The 24,229-nt window shown below is 40.2% G+C and overlaps 1 protein-coding gene across 1 annotated transcript in view; it reads right to left on the bottom strand.

Moving 5' to 3' along the window:
• Window positions 1–24,229, bottom strand: part of LOC124552672 (chondroadherin-like protein) — a 186,806-nt gene that overhangs the window by 74,174 nt on the left and 88,403 nt on the right. Inside the window, exons 8-10 of the mRNA XM_047126996.1 lie at window positions 22,433–22,559; window positions 20,665–20,872; window positions 7,695–7,862 (exon numbers count right to left, since the gene is read on the bottom strand). Coding sequence (XP_046982952.1) covers window positions 7,695–7,862; window positions 20,665–20,872; window positions 22,433–22,559 — 503 coding nt within the window. The remainder of the gene's footprint in view (window positions 1–7,694; window positions 7,863–20,664; window positions 20,873–22,432; window positions 22,560–24,229) is intronic.

Raw genomic sequence — 24,229 nt, 5'->3', positions numbered from 1 at the left:
TGTACTTTGTGGATAGCCCTCGTATTATTTTTGTACCTCACATCTACCATCCTCTATCTATTGTACAATAAGCTTTGTTCTGATCATTCTAAAGAAGCACCTCACTTTGTGTACTATTAAAATGGTAGCATGTAAAATTTTACATCATACATTATGACCTGTAATTTGTGGGTGTAGATCTGGTGGCCAATACTGTCCCAGATGTGTTCCATCATGTTCAGATATTCTTTGACTTGTCTGCATTTTTTTTTTTTTTGCAAATGTGCTGTGGAGATAAAAATGTTTGCTTGCATGCAAATTTGTTTGCATGTACTATACCTATGTGCTATCTACCAACCGCTGGTAACAGGACTGGGGCAACCTGTTTTCAAAAATTGAATAAGTGCATGAAGATGAGTCCTTAGAGCTCAAAATGTATTGGGTATTGAAATAAAAATCACAAAGCAATAGAAGATGCTTTTCTTCTACCAAAGTAATACAGGCAGTTATGCTGACAACACTGACAATATTGGGCAAAACTAAGTACAATGATGAATACTTTTCCCAATATGAACCTAATGAAAGAAATTTATCTATGTGGCTAAGCATCAAGTCTGTTGCTGAGCTCAGTGAGACTAATTAGGCCCCATATAAGTACTTCAAGTGCAATATACTGTGTTTGAACTGAATGACTTATATTATTGCTAATACTCATTAACTTAAATACAGTTCTCTACAGTTACAATATGCACAGTCCCCACATTACATGACAGCAATCTGTGAATCTGGTCTAATGAACCCACCCGCTCATCCAGTTGCCAAAGCTTGGGTGAACATTTATTTTGAGGAGAATACAAATGGAGTTTGACTTTTATTGATAAAATGAAACCAGTAGAGGACAATGAATGGCCAAATAATCCTAATAAACATAAGTACAGACACCAATGGTTTCCCTGATATGATATATGCACAAGTGCAGTCATGCACAAGCAAACTGATTATTTGGATAAATGAAGGGCCTACAACCCATAGTATTTTAAATGCAAGTGGGCTGATTTTAATTTAGATTAATATTAAAGTTTTGATTGTGGTTCTGCACAATGGACAAAATTAAAACAACTCTGAAGGAATTTAGGGCTTGTCTCAGTGTGTGACAGCTGAAGCAAATGGAAGTAATGTGAATGAAATCCATCAAACTGTAATGTCATGAAGTTGCAGCAGTGAAGTTATGGAATTGGTGTCAGAACTCTTGATTTTGTCATATTCATCATGACAAGTGTATAGAATGTCATATTCTAGCAGGGTAATGCATTGTAGATCACACTATTTATGTCTCGAGGAATAAATCGACATATTACTGGCCTGTCCAGTTCCCCAAATTGTCATCCACACAGAGTGTCTAGGATTTGATGGCGTACAGCCAGTAGCCCTCACGAACTGACTCAGCACGTTCTACATATTGCAAGAAATTCCTCGAGATATTTGGAGGCTTCTACGCCCTGATGAATACGAGAATGTAATCGTGCCTGTGGAGGTCACACTGTAGCACCTGAAAGTCCTGAGCAACTGGAAAAAAGCGCAGGTGACGCCTGTATATAAGAAGGGTAGAAGGACGGATCTTCAAAATTACAGACCAATATCTTTAACATCGGTTTGTTGCAGGATTCTCGAACATATTCTCAGTTCAAATATAATGAATTTCCTTGAGACAGAGGAGTTGCTGTCCATGCATCAGCACGGCTTTAGAAAGCATCGCTCCTGCGAAATGCAAGACGCCCTTTTTTCACGTGATATCTTGCGAACCATGGATGAAGGGTATCAGACGGATGCCATATTCCTCGACTTCCGGAAAGCGTTTGACTCGGTGCCCCACTGCAGACTCCTAACTAAGGTACGAGCATATGGGGTTGGTTCCCAAATATGTGAGTGGCTCGAAGACTTCTTAAGTAATAGAACCCAGTACATTGTCCTCGATGGTGAGTGTTCATCAGAGGTGAGGGTATCATCTGGAGTGAGCCAGGGAAGTGTGGTAGGTCCACTGTTGTTTTCTGTCTACGTAAATGATCTTTTGGATAGGGTGGATAGCAATGTGCGGCTGTTTGCTGATGATGCTGTGGTGTACGGGAAGGTGTCATCATTGAGTGACTGTAGGAGGATACAAGATGACTTGGACAGGATTTGTGATTGGTGTAAAGAATGACAGCTAACTCTAAATATAGATACATGTAAATTAATGCAGATGAATAGGAAAAAGAATCCCATAATGTTTGAATACTCCATTAGTAGTGTAGCGCTTGAGACAGTCACGTCGATTAAATATTTGGGCGTAACATTGCAGAGCGATATGAAGTGGGACAAGCTTGTAATGGCAGTTATGGGGAAGGCGGATAGTCGTCTTCGGTTCATTGGTAGAATTTTGGGGAGATGTGGTTCATCTGTAAATGAGATCGCTTATAAAACACTAACTGACCTATTCTCGAGTACTGCTCGAGCGTTTGGGATCCCTATCAGGTTGGATTGAGGGAGGACATAGAAGCTATTCAGAGGCGGGCTGCTAGATTTGTTACCGATAGGTTGGATCATTACGCGAGTGTTATATTTCGCGGAAAGACCACAAAGATAAGATAAGAGAGATTAGGGCTCGTACAGAGGCATATAGGCAGTCATTTTACCCTCATTCTGTTTGGGAGTGTAACAGGGAGAGAAGATGCTAATTGTGGTACGAGGTACCCTCCGCCATGCACCGCATGGTGTATTGCGGAGTATGTACATAGATGTAGATGAATAACAGGTGATCAGCATGATACAGTTCTGTTAAGTCTTGAATGGAATGAAATTGTCAGTTTGTCACCAACTGAGACAAAATTAATTAAATGGAAAGGTGGAGTATGGTCGATCACAAATGCACCTGCAACTCTACCACTTCTTCCTATTATTATTATACAGATAAATTACAGCCTACCTGCAAAACTGCCTGTCTCCTTGTACATTCAGCATTGGGTTTGCAAATGAAAACAGGTGTTTCAGTTGAGGCATGATAAAATTAATTTGGAACAGGGGAGGTCTTACAGAAGCAACAGAGATACTGCAATTGAATTACAATCAGTGTATTGCTCTTAATACCAAGACAGACGCAGTCTTTTGGGAAAGCCATGAAAGCGCAATTCTGAGAAAGTACAGGCACAAGCAAGCTATCCATGGAAAAAGAATATGCAAATTACACAAGGAAATAACAGTGGGAGTTCATCCAGGATTTAGAGAAAAATACTCAAAGCACTGAGGGAGAACCAATTGAAGGGAAATGTGCAAACAATTAATGAGCCATACAAGTGACTAAGATGAGGAAAGACGGCACATTAGCATGTTGCTTACCACAGATGCACTGAAGTATAGTCGGAGGACTGCTCGAAGAACCGGGAACGAGCACGTGCTGTCGTCACAGTCACTACCGTAGTGTGCACCTTCTCAAAACATACTCAGACTTTAATGACTTATTTAAAATGTGAGCCTGGCTTCAAAGCAATGAAGTCCAGTGCATGGTGGGACTACAAATGGTAGCTGACTTACACGTTAATCTTCCAATGTATTATAATCAATGGACTGTGTCTAGATGCTGCTTTCGAGTGGGTCTCTACAGTATGTGTCCCTCGGTTTTTTTACATCAGTGGTGACAAAGCAGTGTGGGTAATCCAGAAAAAAGTGATTCTGTACTGTCAACCTAACCCGAGAGGTTGCACTGTCATTCCTGGGGCAGTTCAGATAGAGATGTGGGGACACCTCTGGTCATTTACACTGGTCATTCTCAGGACGTGGTGCCAAACCCCCCATCCCTCTCCCTCAGCCCAAAAAATAAGGTCTCCGTCCACGGAGCTGTGTCTGCGAACCAAGTACGAACGTAACAGCTAAAGTCTTCCCGTACAGCACACTGCCATATTGGGACTATTTTGCTAATGTCGCTTTCAGGAAACTGAAAATTATGCAGACTGTCTCATCTGGTGATGCTATATCCTGGCAATGTTGGGTTGGTTCAGAACTACTGTGAAAATTAGTTATTAGGGTGTAAATTTTCTACAAGATTTAACAGCTCATTAATTACACTGCTGGCCACCGTAAATGCAACACCCTGAAGGAAGCACCCGAATCAAGTGAAATTTACACCATGGGTTTGCAGCGATGAGATATGCAACTGATTAGAATTTCAGCACAGACGCACATCACGCGCGCCTGTGGTGCCACCTCATAGCACCATTTAAGGCTTGGCGATTTCGATGAGTGTACGTTCGGCACGTGTGTTTACCTTGTGGTTGTTTCACAAGACGATCAGTTATGCCTCGTAGACAACAGCGAACATCGTTTGATCAAGTATCCGAGTTCGACAGAGGAAGGATAGTGGCTTACCGAGATTGTGGATTATCATACAGAGAAATCGCTAGTCATGTTGGACGAAACCAAGCAACTGTAATGCGGATATGTGACCGTTGGATGCAGGAGGGTACGACGGACCGACGTAGTCGATCGCATTCACCTCGGTGCACCACTGCACGTGTTGATAGGCAAATTGTGCGCATGGCAGTGACGGATCGCTCAGTGACATCCCAAACCATAGCACAGCACATTGCGTCTGTAACGCATCATCCAGTGTCTGCGTGTACCATTCGACGCCGTTTACAGCAGAGTGGTCTGTCCACAAGACGTCCATTGCTTCGTCTACCATTGACGCAGAATCACAGACGTCTCCGTCGCCAATGGTGTGATGACAGACGGATGTGGACGGCAGAATGGAATGACGTTGTCTTTACTGATGAGGCACGCTTCTGTCTGCAGCACCACGATGGTCGGATTCGAGTGTGGAGACACCGTGGAGAGAGGATGCTGGACAGCTGCATTATGCACCGCCACACTGGTCTTGCACCGGGTATTATGGTATGGGGCGGTATTGGATATTACTCTCGCATGCCTCTAGTACGCATTGCCGGTACTTTAAATAGCCGGTGCTACATATCCGAGGTGCTGGAGCCAGTTGTCCTTCCTTACCTTCAGGGCTCGGCCACAGCCATATTTCAACAGGATAATGCGCGACCGGACGTGGCACGCATTGTCCAAAGGTTCTTCGTTAATAACCAGATTGAATTGCTTCCCTGGCCGGCTTGCTCTCCGGATCTTTTGCTGATAGAAAACATGTGGTCCATGGTTGCTCAACGAGTGACCCAGATTACATCCCCAGCTGCCACACCAGATGATCTTTGGCAACGTGTGGAAGCTGTTTGGGCTGCTGTACCCCACGAACACATCTAACGTCTTTTTGACTCAATGCCGAGACGTGTGGCAGCGGTGATCTCCAACAATGGCGGCTACTCTGGCTACTGATTCTGGCAGGAACCACATGTCACAGATGTCTGTCAACGTAATCATTTGATACTTGGTCAACATGTTATCTACAAAATAAATTTTGTTGTGCTACCTCTTGTCTTTCTTGGTGTTGCATTTATGGTGGCCAGCAGTGTACATACATAATCGACCCGTGATTACAGACACTTGAAACTTCCTGTTGCATTAAAACTGAGTTTCAGACCTGGACTCGAACCTGGGACCTTTAGCAGGCAAGAGCTCCGGCAATCGAGCTTCCCGAGTGTAAATCGCGACCCACCACCCTCATAGCTGTATCTCCGCCAGTGGCTCATCTTCTAGCTTCTGAACTTCACCTAAAGCTCTCCTGTATACCAGCTGTAGAAGTATGAAACTGGAATTTGGTTGCAATAATTACACGTCTGTTGTCTGAAAATGATAAACAATATTTTATCCAAAATAATCTCCCACATCTCTGGTAGGGTACGCATGCCACACCAAAAAAACTGCTCTTCTTTTGAAGCGGTCCAGTCAGCTAGCCGTTTTCATACGAATTGAAGCATTACTCAGTGAGTGTCCCAGTGATGCAAATAGATGATAACTGGATGGAGTCAAGTCTGGAGAATAAGCCACATGCCCTAGTATTTTCCAGAGACATGCCTTTTCCACAACCTGGGGAAATGTTTCCGGAATGAGTTTTTTTCGTTCTCTATTCTGGAAACAGTCTCCCAGGCTCTGACTAAGCCACGTCTCCTGCCCGCAAAAGGTCCCAGGTTCAAGTCCAGGTATGAAACGCAGTTTTAATCTACTAGGAAGTTACATATAAGCCCATGCCACTGGACAGTGAAAAATTTACTCTGGAAACAGTGATTTGATTTGTCATCTCGCTTACAGTCCGACAGTCCGAATCTGTACTCTGCTTTTAAATTGACTGAATATTTTGTATCTCTTCCATTGTGAGGCTCAACATAACTTATCTTTGGGTCTCTCAATGTGAGTGTGTGTGTTGTAACGGAACATATTAAAGGCTTTACTTTTCCGAAGTATGCGATACCCTCCAAATTCAACCAGTTTAACGAGTATTTATGATTATAGAAAAGTTATTGTGTATGTTAACAATGATTGCATAAGATGTCTCCATAAACAGTCAACCCATTAAATTATACTGAATAACTGACCCACACAAAAGTTAATTCCACTTGATCACTGATACAGCAAATTTCATCATGTAAAAACACTAAGTTCATCTTAAATAACTAAAACGAAGTACAAAAAATAGTGGCCAACTTCGGTATTATGGATCTCCTTAAATAAAAATCACCCAGTGAAACCTATTTGTTCACTAGCAGCGTTTTCACTCCGTATTCAAGTAATCACTCCTATTTTAGACGAAAACCAATGTAATTCTTAATAATTCATGTTATTTACTTATTTATGCAAATTAGAAAAGTCAGTTGACAAACTTCTAAAAAACGGCCTTTTTGTAACAAAGAATTATTCTGTCAAGTCAACAAATCTGTCTGTCATTTTAATAACATGTTAAATTATGTCACTTGCTGTAAATTAATAACTTTTCTGCACAAATTATGATAACAGATGTACATGTGACTTATAAACTATATCGCTTTTTAGTAGTTCTTTGGCAATGTTATAAATACAAGCAGCAAGAAGGGTCGGGGGCGCAGTCGGAATGTCACTTTGGTAAAGTGTGTTTGTGTGTTATTGTTTGAGGCGGATAAACAATGCAAAGAACATGTAAAGGAAGTACTACTTTGTGTTGTGTCATGGTCTTTGGTGGACAGTGGAATTAAGATGGCCACCAGAGTAATAAATATTTGAAGTTTACATATTCGTTGGTTTCGCTCGTTCTTCATCATCAAAAGCACATAAAAAACACGGGACCTCATGTTTTTAACCCTAGACAACCAGATTTAGAGCCAGCATCAGCATTGAGACACAGCAGCAATCCAGCAAGCAGTAGCAATTACCACAATGCATTTTAATGGTGCCAACCTAACATCAAGTGCTAACAAGCTCTGTAAATGGGAGTGAAATAGTGCGATTATAGCAATTAGCAATATCTACAACCAGGTGACCATTACAGTGTGTGCGATAGAAAAGTCTCGTATTTAAAATACCTCATACCGATTTTGATGATGGACAACAGTTCCAAATGAAACAGAAGGTTAATCATTTAATACTGTTACATTATGAAGGTCTCCACCAAATTTGATAAATATCACATCGGTGTTTCACGGTGCAACATTTTCCATTTCCGCCTGTGTTTCAGTTGATACGGGACAGTGCCGTCTACTGAACTCGGCAGACCCCGCGCACTAACTGTAGTACCCGTGCCACACTGGGCCCACCTTGAAGGCAGAGATCCTGTTGCCCTGGAGGCGCAGCACCCGGAGTGACGACAGCCCGGAAAAAGCGCCGGCCCGCACGTTGAGGATGGCGTTCTCAGACAGGTCCAGTGTGGTGAGGTTGCGCAGTGCCGCGAATGCTCCCTCGGGCACCTCCTGCAGCTGGTTGCCCTGGAACACATGACACAGATCAGCAGTCAGTGGGTTAACAACCTTCCACACATTTGGATTTCCAGCGGGTTCAGTTCAGCTACACTTTCAAAGGTACAGAAATGTGTCACAGCGTGTTCCGGATTAGGCTCGTGTCCTCCGCTGTCCGATGCGGGCCACAGGAACCTGCACATCAGAATGTAAAAAATGTAGAGGTGTGTTTTATAATTTGGTGATTGCACATGATAGAGTGATACCACAACTACCTTCTGACACCTTTTAATTCAATGAAAATTCTTACCTTCTGATACCTTTTAATTCAATGAAAATTTTGTGATACTGAAATAGAGAAATATTTGAGCTTTTAAGAAAAGTTGATTTTCTTTTTTTGCTACTCAATACTTATCATGCCATATCTCCTAAGCTACGTGTCAAACAACAAAATAATTTTATAGTTGGCATCAGTAGTATATGTTGAAAACATCTTGTAGCGGGGCTTTGAATTTCGCCGCGCTACACTCGTTCCCTCAGATAAAAAATATCTCGTCGCAGCGGTATGAGCGCTCGACGGCAGAGAAACTACCAAAATTGTTAACTTTTTTTGTTTTTTTATTCCGTTTTCAATTGTCTCTTGACAGCCGTAGCTTAAGGCAGGCGTGATCGGATGCTGACGTAAAAACTTAATGGCTAATCTTGATCTGATTGTAATGTGTAGATATTGTGGAAGTTATTAAGAAATTCGTTGGATGGAAGTAGCAAAGTGAATTAAATTGCATACAGTATCAAGATGATTTTAATTGGTATAAATTAGTGGTCCCTGGACTATTGCAAGATTTCGGAGCAGATTTTTTCACGCTGAAATGAATGAGATTTTTGAAGACGTGGACGCCGCCCTAAAGAAGATAAGTTAATCTGGTAAAGGATGATCTCTCGTCTACGCCACTTCCCCCTGTCCGTTACATTCTGTTATTCTCTGTTTCTTTTCAATAACTTTTGTAGTGAAAATTGGTTTAACTTTTGCTCAAAAACGCCACAAGGACCACCCCAACAATAGCTTTTCCGAATAACGAAGTCCGATAGCTTTTCTGTAATACAAAGTCCGATTTGCTTTTCATTCTTTCCCTTTTTCACGGTCTCTCTTCTCCCATTTTTTTTATTAACCACTACAACTGGCTCCCGCGACTGGACGCAATTTTCGGATGTGTCGTTTTTGAGCAAATTTGAAACTTTAATTTGTATTTTTCCCAACAGAGAAAAAAATCCTGAACTTTAAATGGTAACTAAAACACAAACTTTATTGTACCTAAGCAAATGATACCACAATATTGTAAAGAATTTTTGTAACTAATTCAATCTGTTTTTCTTTTCATGGCATATATTGATGCAAAACTGTTATTTTGAGACCTTTTGGTGATTATCCGATGGAGATGTATTAAGAAAATCCATATTTTGACGAATACGATTTACGCAGAAGTGATTGACCAGCCGTTGCAGGACAGAAAATTTAATGGTGAGTCACACAATTATGTTTCATTCAAACATTCAATAGCCAACTGCAGAATCCATTTTTCCTTTTCCACACATCCTGTAGTTTTCTTCTAGATTTTTACAAAATTATCTATCTCTATTGTAGTTTGTCTTAATTATAGTATTGTTGTAGCATATGAAGATCGTGAATTTGACAGCCAAACAGTCATTTGTTACGAAAAATTTTGTCCGCCCTGCTGCATCTTTCTCAACCATTGTTTGCAATAGAGCAATCATTTACATTGACGAGAAAATATTTCAACCTAAATTTGAGTCAAATCTTTATTAATCAGACTTATATTATTCCCTTTTTGACTTACTATTATACATCCTATTACAATGGAACGTGGTAAGGTAGAGATAGTTTCGGCAGATGAGTTAAGTGAAGTAGAATCATCTTTCAACCAACAAGAAAGTCCGCGTTTCCCTCCATGGACGAGTTCACAGATCAATGCAATGATTTTGCCTCAAACTCGCAACATTTGTGATAGTACACAGATGGCGACTTTAAATGACGAAATGTGGAATGGACGCGAGACTAGACCGTCAGCGCCATTGTTAACATCAATGTCAGAACCGAATATGAGACAAATTCAGCAATGTGACACAAATCGGACACAGGTAACTGACAAACTGGACCGACTATTAGAGTTATTTGCAGACATGAAACGAGACGTTAGTCAGAAAATTGACATATTAAACCATACTATGACCGAAAATTTTGAACGGACGACAAAACAGATGACAGAATTAAATAACACCACTCAACAGCTCAGCCAGCGATTTGAGACATTGTCCGATCGAGTCACTAAACAGGAAGAAACTTTGGTTACATTCACACACGAAACAAAAAACAATATCACCCGATGTGAGAATCAGTTAACTCAAATAGTTAATGTGCAGCAGGAAGTGAACACCCGTGTGGAAGAGTTAGCTCAGGCCCACACTTCAGCTAGCTCCACCCAAGAAAAGCTGACTGAAGAAGTGGGAAATATTACCCAACAACTTACAATGGTAGTTCTTGAACAGACCCACCTCAAAGAAAAGATAGAAAAGTTAGAAGATCGAGCGGACCTCGCGTCACTAAACAACGACACCAACATGGCCGAAAGAATTGTACATGAATGTAAATTGTGTGACGACTATCTGGACAAAAAACTTGAAACAATTACACAGGACATACTTTCAAAAACAAAGACACATGTTAAAGACGAGACAAAACACATAGAAGACGAAGTGACAAAATTACGAGACAATGTTGTGCCGTGTTTGGCGATTGGTGCAAACGCATCGCTAGGAAACGACAAAACAGCTAAAACCATGGCTAATGACACAGACAGAACACCACCTATTGTGGAATCACCTATTTCCGATCAAAATTACAATGTGCCGCTTTCTTTTCCACCGAACGACCAATATTACGGTACCACACCTAGAGTAGCAAGTGACCTAAATCACATCAATACAGTTATGCCAACCGGCATGGCCGATGACACGTTTGTAAGACAAGGGTATTTCCAGACATTTTCCAGTGAGGACAAGCACAAAGTCCACCCTATTGTGTTTATTAGATCATTTGACGGTGTTTTTCCACGTAGTTGGTCAGAAGTCGATAAAATCAGATACGTCACCAATCTCATGAGAGGACGAGCAGCTAAGTGGGGTGCCGCTATGAAGCGGCGGTGCCTTACGTTTGAACAGTTCGAACAAGCCTTCTTGGACGAATTCTGGTCCGAGAATGAGCAACAGAGTCTAAGGAGAGAAGTGTGCAACCCCGAGACCTATGACCCTAAAAAAAGAGACATTAAGACAATACTTTGAGAGGTACCTAGACAAGACACTGTACTGGTCCAAACCAGCCGACTTGCCAGCGATAATTGACACTTTAAAGAGCAACTTACCCTTTCCATACCGAGACAGATTAATAGGAGTACCGGAGAATGACGTTAAGACTTTCTTAAACTTCTTAGATCAAATGGACGTAGTTTACAGAGGCGATTCACGCCATTCAAATTTTATTCATATTAGTAACCAAAACCAGCACCCACCCCAAAGGAACCGTAGTGACGGTGGTTGGTGGAACCATCCGCCTGCGCGCGAAACATATTCAAATGGAAACGTGTATAACAGTAGGAACAACCGCAGAAATTCGTGGAATAATAACAATAATTATCACCCATATCAAAATGGTAACTACAAGCAAAATGAAAATTACAGACAGTACAACAACAACAACAATAGGAGACGTGAGAATAACCGGTACAACCCGGGCTACTTTGACAGGAACATGACATATAACAGACATAATTACCACCAAAACAATACCAATCCCAACAATCACCGACAGAATATGTGGAACACACAAAATTCACGCATGACAAATCATAACCCTACACGGAAACCGCCGCCGTTCCCCGGTACAGTTATGCACTCCCCGCCACGAAGTAGCAATAACAATTGCGGCGCGCCATCAGCTGACGCGTGGGCGCCAACCGGTCGGAATGTAAACATAGTGGAGCTGGTCAATGAACCCGGCCAAACACAGCAGACGACGGAAAACAGTCGACGACCGAGCTAAGCGCTCGTGCTACGGTCGTGGGGTGTTGTAAGAGCGCAACGGCTGAGACGGTTTGTTTCCTCAGGTACGATAACAAAATGACAGCAGAACAGGAATTAACCAACGAAATAAACATTAAATCAGGCAGTTGTGTAGAAGAATTCATACAAGCTACGGCATGGGTTAAGTTTAACGATTATGATGTACAAATTTTATTCGATACTGGTGCTGCTGCAAGTGTGATGTCAACCGCATTCTATAATGAATTGAAAGAAATTATAAACATACCTACATTACCTGTACAGAATTGTCATGTGGTTAGTGCCACAGGTACTAAATCTAAGAACATACGCATGCAAGCCCTTGTTAACTTCACATTTTCCAATACACAGTTCAAGTGTAATTTTCTGATTGTAGACAAGCTTATCGTACACTGCATCCTAGGGATGGATTTTTTGAATGAACACAAAGCAATCATAGATTTAAGTAATGGCATATGTCAATTATCCGTAGGAGAACAACTAATTAATGTTGAACTTAACAAGACGATTGAACCACGACAAAAACATTACGAAGTAAGTCAATTTCAATTGGTATATCCTACCATAGTTAGTGTATGTAATTTAACACCTGAAGATTCAGACTATCAGGAAATTGAGCAGGATTTATTGTATCAGAAATGTGTCGAATCTGACTACTTAACGAAACCACAGCAAGAAGAATTGTACAAATTATTATGTGATTATGCACAAGTTTTCAGTGAGAGGCCTGGTGTAATCAGAGGTTATAGCTACAAAATGGATGTTAAGCCACATAAGACTTATTGTAGGACACATTATAATATTCCATGGGCGAAGAAACCTGCAGTTTTACGTGAAATCGAGCGTATGTTGATCTGGGGTGTTATAGAAAAATCACATTCCCCTTATTGCAGTCCTATCCTGGCGGTAGGCAAGCAAGATGGAAATGTCAGATTGGTGCTAGACGCACGTGAAATCAACAAAATTATTATACCCGTTAACACAAGACCCGTCAACTTGGATGAACAGTTGCTAAAATTTTATAATGTACAATACCTAACTAATATTGACCTCCGCTCATCGTACTGGCAGGTGTCCCTTCACAATGACAGTCGTAAATACACTGCTTTCCTTTGTGAAGGACGCAGTTATCAGTTTTGTGTGTTGCCTTTTGGCTTGCGCGTAAGCGCGGGCGTGTTCATCGAGGCGCTTGACGCCGTCCTCGGCCCGTGTTTGTTGTCACGCGTCACGGCGTACGTCGATGACATCGTCGTGGCAACAAATACGTGGGAGGAACATATTGATCTGTTACAGCAAATTTTATTTAAATTTTCACAAGCTGGAGTCACAGTAAATCTTTCGAAGTCCAAAGTAGGAAGGCGTGAAATCAAGTTTTTGGGCCATATTGTCTCGCCGGAAGGCGTTCGTCCCGATTCTAAGAAGATTGATGCTATTCGTAATTTCCCTCCTCCACAAAACCGTAAACAGTTGAAAGCATTCTTAGGTTTATCTTCTTTCTTTAGGAAGTTTGTTTCAAAACAGCTTCTGAACAGCTCTCATCTGCTAACTTTACTGAAAAAGAACGCAATTTGGAGATGGACAGAGTTTTGCCAAGCTGATTTTCAGGCTATTAAAGATGCATTGGTGAACGCACCCCTCCTCTGCCACCCTGACATGACGTCAGATTTTTGCCTATCCACGGATTCGTCATCATACGGCCTTGGAGCTTTTCTATTTCAAATTCAATCCGAATCAAGACAATCTGTCATCAAACCGATAAGTTTTGCGAGCCGCACGCTCACTGAGTGCGAGAGGTCGTACTCGGTGACGGAACGGGAGGCTCTTGCCATTATTTGGGCATTCCGTAAGTTTCGCTACTTTCTTTGGGGTAAACATACTCGCATATACACAGACCACCAAGCCCTTTCTTTCTTGCTATCATGCAAATTGCTTCATTCACGGCTCACCCGGTGGTGCCTTTCACTGCAAGAATACAGCTTCGAAATTGTTTACATTAAAGGTGAATCAAACGTAGTAGCCGATGCCCTGTCCCGTTTGCCCCAAGGCATACAGGATTTTTCGGAACTTTCCGAGCAAATATCAGACTTTAACATCTTACTTATGTATGATGGTACATACGCTCCATACTACCACAATATGTGCAAGAACTTTGCTTCACTTCAGGACAGCGACCCCAGGTGGTCAAATATCAAAAAGAAATTACGTACAGATCCTTCTTCACATTTACAAAAATATTACACAATACACAAAAATGTACTTTTTCATAGGCGTACCCCAGACTCGCACCATTGGTGTGTCTGTCTACCCGACGCGCATGTTGATGATTTTATTCTGTTCACACACAAAACTTGGGGACACTACGGAGTCACCAAATGCACTGATAAAATAGTACAGTACTGTTATTTTCCCAATCTGCGTCGGAGAGTGTTGCAAATTGTTCGTAAATGTATCATCTGCCAAAAAGCAAAATTTTCCAACCGATCATCTTTGAATGAATTACATCCTATTATACCAACCCGACCTTTGGAGTTAGTATCGTTGGATATCGCAGGACCTTATCCCAGGGCTCGTGGAGGTGTGAAATATATCGTTGCTGTACTTGATGTCTTCTCAAAATACTTAAAATTGTATGCTATCCGCACTGTCAACGCATCTGCTATTGCTAGACGTTTGACTAACAGTTACTTTACAAGGTTTGGCAAGCCCCACAGCATTATTACGGATAACGCACCCTATTTTACGGGAAGAAAATGGAAATCTTTTGTTGCTACACATAACATCAAACATATTCTTACATCAGCATTTCACCCAGAAGGGAACCCCGTAGAAAGGATTTTTAGAGAATTTGGTCAATTCATGAGAATACATTCACCTCGCAAACACACCAAGTGGATCGAATTTTTAGCACCCTTTGAGCAGATAGTAAACAACTTGCCTCATGCCTCAACAGGATACCCACCACAGGAATTATTATTAAACAAACCTGAACAGAACAAGTGGGCTATGCCCATTCCAAAGCTAACCCCATCCACAACACACATACCTTTGGAAGAGAAAGTAAGACAGGCATACACTACGTTGTGCAATAAAGCCAAGAACAGGAAAGAGAAGTATGACAAACGTGTTACAAATACACAAATCTATCAGGTTGATGACCTTATTCTGTTGCGTTCACATCCCAAGTCTACAAAATTAAAACAATTGAACAGAAAATGGCAGCTATTATATTCAGGTCCTTTCAGAATAGCAAGCATACCTCACCCAGGTTGTTACTCCCTAGAATACCCGTTATCTCACAAGCCGAGGGGGCTGCATCCCCACAGACATTTGAAACCCTTTGTGCACTAAAACAACATAATATAATGATAACTAAGTTGAACATGAGCAAGTTGCTGTGAAAACGAGATCATAAATATTTGTATTGAATACACGAACATTAAGTTATACAGCCTAAGAACAGAAACATTCATTTATGGAAATTATATACTGCAGTTACACTTGCACACATAATTATGAAGAGAAGGTAAACCCAGGTGAGTACACTTGCTGAATGAGAAAGATATTCATATAGGAATGAGGTCTATGCAGGTTACATTGGTTGTTAATTGTAAATTATAAGGTGAATCAACAACTAGTTAGTTATTTCAAGGCACTATAATGAGAGGAACTAATAGCTATTGACATCAGTAATGACATAGGTATGTAGCAGAATGAATGAGGATGTAAGAATGAATGATCAGTATGAATGAGTTAATATTTAAGTTAATATAAGAAGGTATGTTACTGTGAAGTGGTTGGAGACAAGAGATTATTTGAGGAAAATATTATTGGAGTTTTATGAGAATGGAAGTGCCAAATGGCCCCACGTATGTGATATATTAATGTTTGATGAGGAATATGTTTAATGTATAAGGATATATATATATATATATATATATATATATATATATATATATATATATATATATATTATGATGAATATGTGAGTAAGGAATGAGTGAGAATGTTTTGGTAATATTGTGCTACATGGAGAAGTGAGTAAACAGTTTATATCTTTAAGATTACATAAGAATTTCAGTTTGAAAGAAAAAATTTGTGATGAGTTAGAACACGTGAGTACAAGACGTTAAATGTGAATCTATTTTCAGTGCCCTTGAAAAGGAATGAATGCAAGAAAAGCAGAGTGAACATAACGATGATTACAGCTGTGGAAAGAAGTGTAATAAGAATGTAACTTGGAAACACATTAGCTTTAATTTATTTCAGAAGTGTAACTTAGTAACCTTTCGTTAAGTTTTGTTACGCCATTGTGTGGAAGAAAACATTTATAGTTCGTGTTCAGACAGGAGAATGATATTTTAAGGAACTTAAGTTGAAACGTAGTTTTTACACAGCCCTCATGTGAATGCATTTGTTAAAAAAAAAAAAAAAAAAAAAAAAAAAAAAAAAAAAAAAAAAAAAAAAAACACGAAAGTGAAATTTAGTGCCATATTAGCCTTTATTATAATTACATATGACAGAAAACCCTGAGGAAGCAAAAGATAGGAGAGTTATTAAGGCCGTTTTGCGACTCGTACAACACCTCCACTTAAGCGAACAGATGACAAAATTACATCTACGTTGAAGACATTTGACTTTTTAGGCTATGCAAGGTAAGTGCAAAGGAGCAGTGACCATCCGTGCAGCCGACGTCGAGCAACGGACAGTGAGAAAGAGACATTTTGCTGTCAATTATAATAATATGTTCTTTGTTTATAATTTATAGATAGAAATGATATATATATATATATATATACTACATACATGATATTTAACCTTCACTAAAGTCGAAGAAAGTTCATGGTTGAACTCTTGAGAGGAAATTTGATATGTTACCATATAATACACATTATGAGAGAGACAATCTCTGAGATACATTTTCCATTTGTATAGACGGTATCCACAAGAAGTGGAGATATTGAGGATGTACTGAGCAGACATGCGATTCACTCATGCAAGGATTTGTTAAGGTATAATACACTAAGTCATATGAACAGTCAGAACACAAACAGAGAATCTGTCATGATGTTACACTACACAGACTTGACGTAAGGACACTTACATGTACCCATGATATGGTAAATTGTAAGCACCTCCTTTCACACACCCCTTGAAGGTGATGCAAACGTTACAATGTATTATATTCTCTTTTTTTATGTATTAGCTGTAGGATTTGGTAGTTTATAGGTAGTGAATAGTTTCTTCCAGTCTATCTTTCTTTCTTTCTCCATTATCCTACCACATACTGCAGCTGGGTATTGTTTGTTTATGGAATGTAAGAATATATTGTGTGACAGTAAACTTTCAGGTATGAATAAAAAGACATGAAGAAAACTGAATATTGATGGCATTACAAGCCTGGTCAACCACTAGCCAGCCAAGATATGGAATCAAAGAAAAGAAATAAATAATAAATAAAGGAAAGCCCGTGCTTTTAAACATTAAGTCTTATATCCCTTGGCACGTCAAAACCTTAATAAAGAAAATCAAAATGACCATAAACCCCAATAAAAGAAAGCCAATGGGACTTAGTATAATTTTTTTTAGCGTAAATATTTCACGTGTATATATTGTAAATTTATATGTATTTGTATATGTGTTAAAACTTTGCATATTGTCAACATTTTGAAACGTGACCACGAAATGTAAGCTTTCATAATTAACGATGTAAACATGCTTGGACAAAGTGAACTGTTGAAATGTAAATGTGGCAAAAAGTGATGCAAACTGTGTTAAACAGTGAACGTTATAAACGACGAATTTTGTGTTGTTTGTGAAACTTATGGCGCATAAACCAAATAACTGTTTATAAATCGATATAAACTGCAGTTTACTTTGACGATAATGAGGATTTTCACACTGCAAATGAACGTTTGTTGGCAAGTGTAAACAATGTGGTGAAACACCTACCTTTGCGAACATCGACGCCGTTGTTCCTGGCCGGCCTTCAGATGCTTGGAGACAATAAACTCAGCACCTGTCGTAGGCGATGTGGAGGCTAAAAACTACATCGACCATATATGCCCCGGGAACAATAGTCATGAAAACGCACAAGGACCTGGAGTGTTGTGTTGTAACAGAAGACATGGACGTTGCTTCAGATCACGCACACGCTCAATCTTATGGTGTCACCGAACTTAACACGCCATTTATGCTGGAATAACAACTTGTAATGAACACTATGTGAGAGTGAATACTGTTGAAGACTGTCATAACACAGCGATTTTGAAACTGCCGCACGCGAAATTCAGTGATGCTACTGCGCATGCGCAAAGACTACGTGCTGCCAGATGTGCATTGGGAAACCAACGCTGGGAGCACACAACATTAACTGCTCTGGTGAACAGCTTGTTCAAACAAACTGTATGTATATATATATATTAATTGTGTAAAAAAGGATCCAAACTGTAATAATTGTATTTAGTATATAGGTTTAGGAAGTAAGTGTTGGTTAAGATTATCCCCTATGGATGCACGTGGCCTTTCCAATGAAAATTACATGTATTGACTTTTAGGTTTGCTAGCCTGCCACGCTAAATGTTTTAGCGTGACAGTCGAGGGGGCGATGTAGCGGGGCTTTGAATTTCGCCGCGCTACACTCGTTCCCTCAGATAAAAAATATCTCGTCGCAGCGGTATGAGCGCTCGACGGCAGAGAAACTACCAAAATTGTTAACTTTTTTTGTTTTTTTATTCCGTTTTCAATTGTCTCTTGACAGCCGTAGCTTAAGGCAGGCGTGATCGGATGCTGACGTAAAAACTTAATGGCTAATCTTGATCTGATTGTAATGTGTAGATATTGTGGAAGTTATTAAGAAATTCGTTGGATGGAAGTAGCAAAGTGAATTAAATTGCATACAGTATCAAGATGATTTTAATTGGTATAAATTAGTGGTCCCTGGACTATTGCAAGATTTCGGAGCAGATTTTTTCACGCTGAAATGAATGAGATTTTTGAAGACGTGGACGCCGCCCTAAAGAAGATAAGTTAATCTGGTAAAGGATGATCTCTCGTCTACGCCACTTCCCCCTGTCCGTTACATTCTGTTATTCTCTGTTTCTTTTCAATAACTTTTGTAGTGAAAATTGGTTTAACTTTTGCTCAAAAACGCCACAAGGACCACCCCAACAATAGCTTTTCCGAATAACGAAGTCCGATAGCTTTTCTGTAATACAAAGTCCGATTTGCTTTTCATTCTTTCCCTTTTTCACGGTCTCTCTTCTCCCATTTTTTTTATTAACCACTACAATCTGCAAATTTTATGGCCAGTAGTCAGTAATAGCGAAGTAATATACTAAAATCTCATATCTGAAGCAGACATTTTACAAGACCAGCATCTGAAAGGTAGTAAGCAACAAACATTTTCCCTTAACATTTTGTGTTGCAGAGTGAAAGTGAGAAAAAGTTTTCAAAAGGTTTGAATTATTTTTACAGTTTGTTGAAAGTCGGTGTGTGCCACAGGTTGTCCTAGGTGACAGGACTGTTGCGTGGTTCACTGGGACAACACAGGTTCCAACGTGCGCCGCGGAACATTTCTCTAGGAGCAGGGCAGTGTGGTACCAGAGTAGTAGTAGTGATGGCAAAGGCCAAATATGCAGTGGAATGCTAGATCTATTTGACACTCTGAAAGTACAAATTAGGGAGGATGAGGATGGTATATTATTGGGATGAGTACTCGAGAAGAGCTGTTCACAACGCTGGCCACAATAACAACATCCATCTCATTAAACTATGGTTAAGGAATTAGTACAAATATATTTACATATGTATTACAATGGATATAATAAAGACTTTAGTTGTTTTCTTCATGCTTCTTCTGATTTCTGCCCAAATTATGTCCCATTTCATTTAGCTTTTCTGCTTGGCATCAGCCATGTTCCGCCAAATATGCTGTGTGGATACAACATGACAACATGATAACATGCTCATATTCTGAGGCAGAGAAGTGATGAACTGACATTTCTGGCGAATGTTTCAATAATTAAATCTGAAGAATTAGCTACTCTACCGCTGACTCTGCTCGTGAAACAAATACTGCAGCTCTCACCCAGCAGTTTGCTGCTGTTCAGTGAAGCCTTCCCTATTTGTCCAACCGAACAAATCATTTCAACATGCAGGACAACGTCACCTGGAGACCAAGAGTTGGCAGATGCGATATGTCTATAGTGGTAGTTATGCAATGTAACTGAGCCTCTGGGTAGACAGACCTCGGCTGGTCACGCAGTAGAACGATGATTGCAGTCTCACCCTCAGATTGATAGTCATCAGATAAGGACTGAGCTCCACTAGTATCTGAGTGATGTCATTTGCCTCGGCACGGACCGAGTGTTGAGGAAGAGAATGTGTGAGAGCCGGGTCAAACCAGAGCCGAGTAGTGGCGTGCAGCGGACACATTGAGGTGTGAACTAGTAAGGGTGGGAGGTAGTGAGCTCTTACTGTTAAACAGTCCACAGGTTGGGATAGCGCTCCTGCAGCATTAGAGTGACAGACCTGTTCCTTATAGCACGGAGATCTAGAACTGGTCCAGCAGGTAACGCAGAGAATGTGGACTGCCATCGAGATTCGCGGTCCTCGAGCGGGGACACGGCATCATTAGCACTCAAGTAAACATTTAGACAGGGACGAGGGAGAGAAGAGAGACACCGATCTGCATTCTTACCTTGAGACTGACGGTCCGCAGGTTGGGACAGGGCTCGAGCAGTGCCGGAGTGACGTGCTTCAGCCCCACGGAGGACAGGTCGAGCACCTGCAGCTGGTGCAAGCTGCGCAGCGCACTGCCCCCGAGTGCTGGCCCCAGCTGGGGGTTGGAGCTGAGGTTGAGGTGCAGCAGCGACGTCAGGTTGGACAGGGGTGGCACCTCCGTCAGCCTGTCGACATACGTGCACAACACGCCTGTCAACGGCATGTCGTAGTAGACTCTGCTGGTATCATTAGAGGGGTCTGACCTGTACACCCTTCCCCACAGAACTATTAAGCATGAGAAAATGAAGAAGTATACACCAAATCAAGAAAACAAGAAGAAAATGCAGAAAGTTCGCCCTTGCTACAACGAGACTACACACGTATGATTCTGGAGTACAGTAGTAGGCGATACAGCTGTAATCAATCGTACAACATGATACAGCTTTTGACCCTGTAAATAATTTGTGACACTAGTAATGTACATTTTCTCAATGTGAATTCACTGACTTATTTTGATGTTTCGGTCCTATAATTTAATGCCTTGTCGATCTAATGCTTATGCATCTTCCATTTGTGTTTTCTTTGGCTAGTAGTAGTAGAAGCAGTAGTAGTAATAGAAGAAGAGATGTGAGCTGTGATGGAGAGAAGCCGAAATGTAATGTGTTTCTGATGTACAGTTGTGCGATGTATTCTTAATGTTTCGTAAGTGTGAAAAAACTGATTTGTAGTTATTCAAATGTGAATAATACATGCTAAGTGACTCAAACTGGTCTTCGATTTCAAAGAAGCTACATTTTATACCTGTTTACATCATTTTGATTACATGACAGAAATTCAGTATTGAAGGAAGAAATTTTGCCACAATAGTGACAGCAGCAACAAGATTAACATATTGTTCTTGAACACTTTAAGGTCCTGGAAACCCAGCACTGATATCAAAACCTGTTTAGTTTGCACAACAATGAGCAACAATTACAGCAGCAACAACTATTGCCTCAAATAAAAATGTGTGTATTGTTCTCAAATAACAACTTTGTGTAATTTCCAGTGTTATCAAAAATTGTTCTAGGTTCCATACCCTACAGTTGGCTTTAACCAAGTCTAAATATGCTTTCATTAAAAAACATAATTAATAATATTTCAATTGTTGGCAGGGCAGGGTTCCATTAGATGTCTATTCCTGTATGTCCAAGACACTCATACTTTTTCAGGATAGACATCAAATATGCACTAACATCAGAGAAAATTGCTAGAAGGACACATGTAAGTGAAATAAATCTTACACTCTACAAGTACAGGTATTTTCCTGGGGGTTGAGTGTCTTCCCCCTCTGCCCTGCTTGTGATTACTGACTGACTTCTCTCCAATACGCCTGGCTTTTATATCACCTTTGAGCTACCACAACGCCGTGTGATTAAGAGTGTCGGGTCTCAAGGCCTACAATGTTTCTGTTGCGGCACACGAGGCTGTCAAACTTTATTGAAACAAAGATAACTCTCCCTAGTTACGCTTGCAGTAACATTATATTTTGTCACGAGGGTGGTGCAATGCACACTTACCGCTGGTCACCAGATCGTGACACCTTTACTTTGCCTAAGAGTACAGTGCATCCTGTCGCCGCCAGCTCAGCTGACCACATACTTATGTAGTCCACCCACATCGTACTTGTCTCAGTTTGTCCAGCCACGACAGTGGCAACTAGCTCAGACGGGAGACTGTAGAGTTGACTAGAGGCAGACACCCACCTGTTGGCAGAGATGTCCAGCAGTCTAAGCTGCGGCAGGTGCAGCGGGCCCTGGAGTGCCGACAGCCGGTTGTCCGACAGACGCAGTCGCGACAGTGTCGCCCCCACGCCTGACAGCGCCGCGCCCCCTGTTATAGAAAATGACAAACAGGTAGATGTGTTTAACTTCTCACGGTTGGGATTCACAGTCATATAATATTTCTTAAAAGACATCATAGTCGCCATTGACCGTATAAAATATTTATTGTTACTACTGCGATTTCGGCCTTATGGCCATTTTCAAGTAAACTGCAAAAGTTACCTAAACACAAAAATACAAAAGTGAAGTACAGAGTGTATATACATAATTAAGCAAACATTTCATTAAGAAAGTAGCTCAATTATAAAAATTGGAGATAAATGTACATTACTTACATTCTGTCAGAATATAAAACTATCTGACATGAGTACATGTCATCGTCAAAATGCAGCCTTTTGCATGTGAATGTAAAATACACCAGGATTACTGATAAAATTTGTTACTTATGATTTAAGACAAAACCAGTCAGATCCATCACATAAAAATTAGCGATCTTACAATACATAAAATAAGAGATGTGATGTATCTGACCAGTTATGTCTCAAATCATATGTAACAAATTTTACCAGTAATCCTGGTGTATTTTACTGCAAAGAAAAGTTTATGGACTATAACGAGGGAAGAAAAGCATACTCCAATGTATTTTATTTTTGTATGTTTTATAAATGAAATGTAGCCTCGCCAGTTCATTGTATCCAAAGAATGTGATTTATTGTATCAATCTACTTCAACAGTAATTTATAAAACTGTACAATTATTTTAGGCACTTACCAAAAACATTTTAAACAATTCTGATGGAATAGTATACATATTTACTTAGTCCTGTTTGCTATAATAGAGCCTGGTTGAAGGATGCATCTTGTATTTGTGCAGAGGTATTGTGATGTTTTGTCAGAATTTGTGGTGCTACACAGTGAATTGGATTGCTGGCGAGTGTTTTACACCATTCATATTCGTAAAATTTATATGCATACAAAGTATTATATATCAGAGCTCTGTCTTCATCTCATTTACGAGCACTTAAGTCAATGCGAGAGATTATTAACAGATAACAAATGTATTATCCCCTATTATGTTATAAATAAATATTCCCATCCTATCCTACTGCCCATTACAATCATAGCACTATTTAGTAAGCTGTATGATGTCGACAGATGAAAAGACTTTACGATATAAAGCTTATAAGTTGTATCCTCGGTGTGCACTTTTGTTGCTACGTGCACGGGCAGTATCTTTAGTAAGTGTATTTTCACGCCAACTGACTTAGCTCCACATGTCGTCAGTGCACCTGAACTTGTATGTGTGACAGATTATTAGAATGATGGTAACATCGACAGTTCAGTATATATTTAACAACATATTACGATGTAATAAGTGTGGTACTCATCGGATCTTGTGGGAGTCTCACAGTCAAAAGGCTGCATTTTGATGACGACATGTACTCATGTCAGATAGTTTTATGTTCTTACAGAATGTAAGTAATGTACATTTATCTCCAATTTTTATAATTGAGCTCCTTTCTTAATGAAATTTTTGCTTAATTATGTATATACACTCTGTGCTTCACTTTTGTATTTTTGTGTTTAGGTAACTTTTGCAGTTTACTTGAAAATGGCCATAAGGCCGAAATTGCAATAGTAACAATAAATATTTTATATAGTCAACGGTGTCTTTTAAGAAAAAAGGCAGATGTGTGTCTCCACCTCACTCACCTCAGAG

The sequence above is a fragment of the Schistocerca americana genome, chromosome 10 (genome assembly GCF_021461395.2).
Source record: "Schistocerca americana isolate TAMUIC-IGC-003095 chromosome 10, iqSchAmer2.1, whole genome shotgun sequence".
In the NCBI taxonomy this organism is placed as follows: domain Eukaryota; kingdom Metazoa; phylum Arthropoda; class Insecta; order Orthoptera; family Acrididae; genus Schistocerca; species Schistocerca americana.
This window is presented reverse-complemented; position numbering and strand designations above follow the sequence as displayed.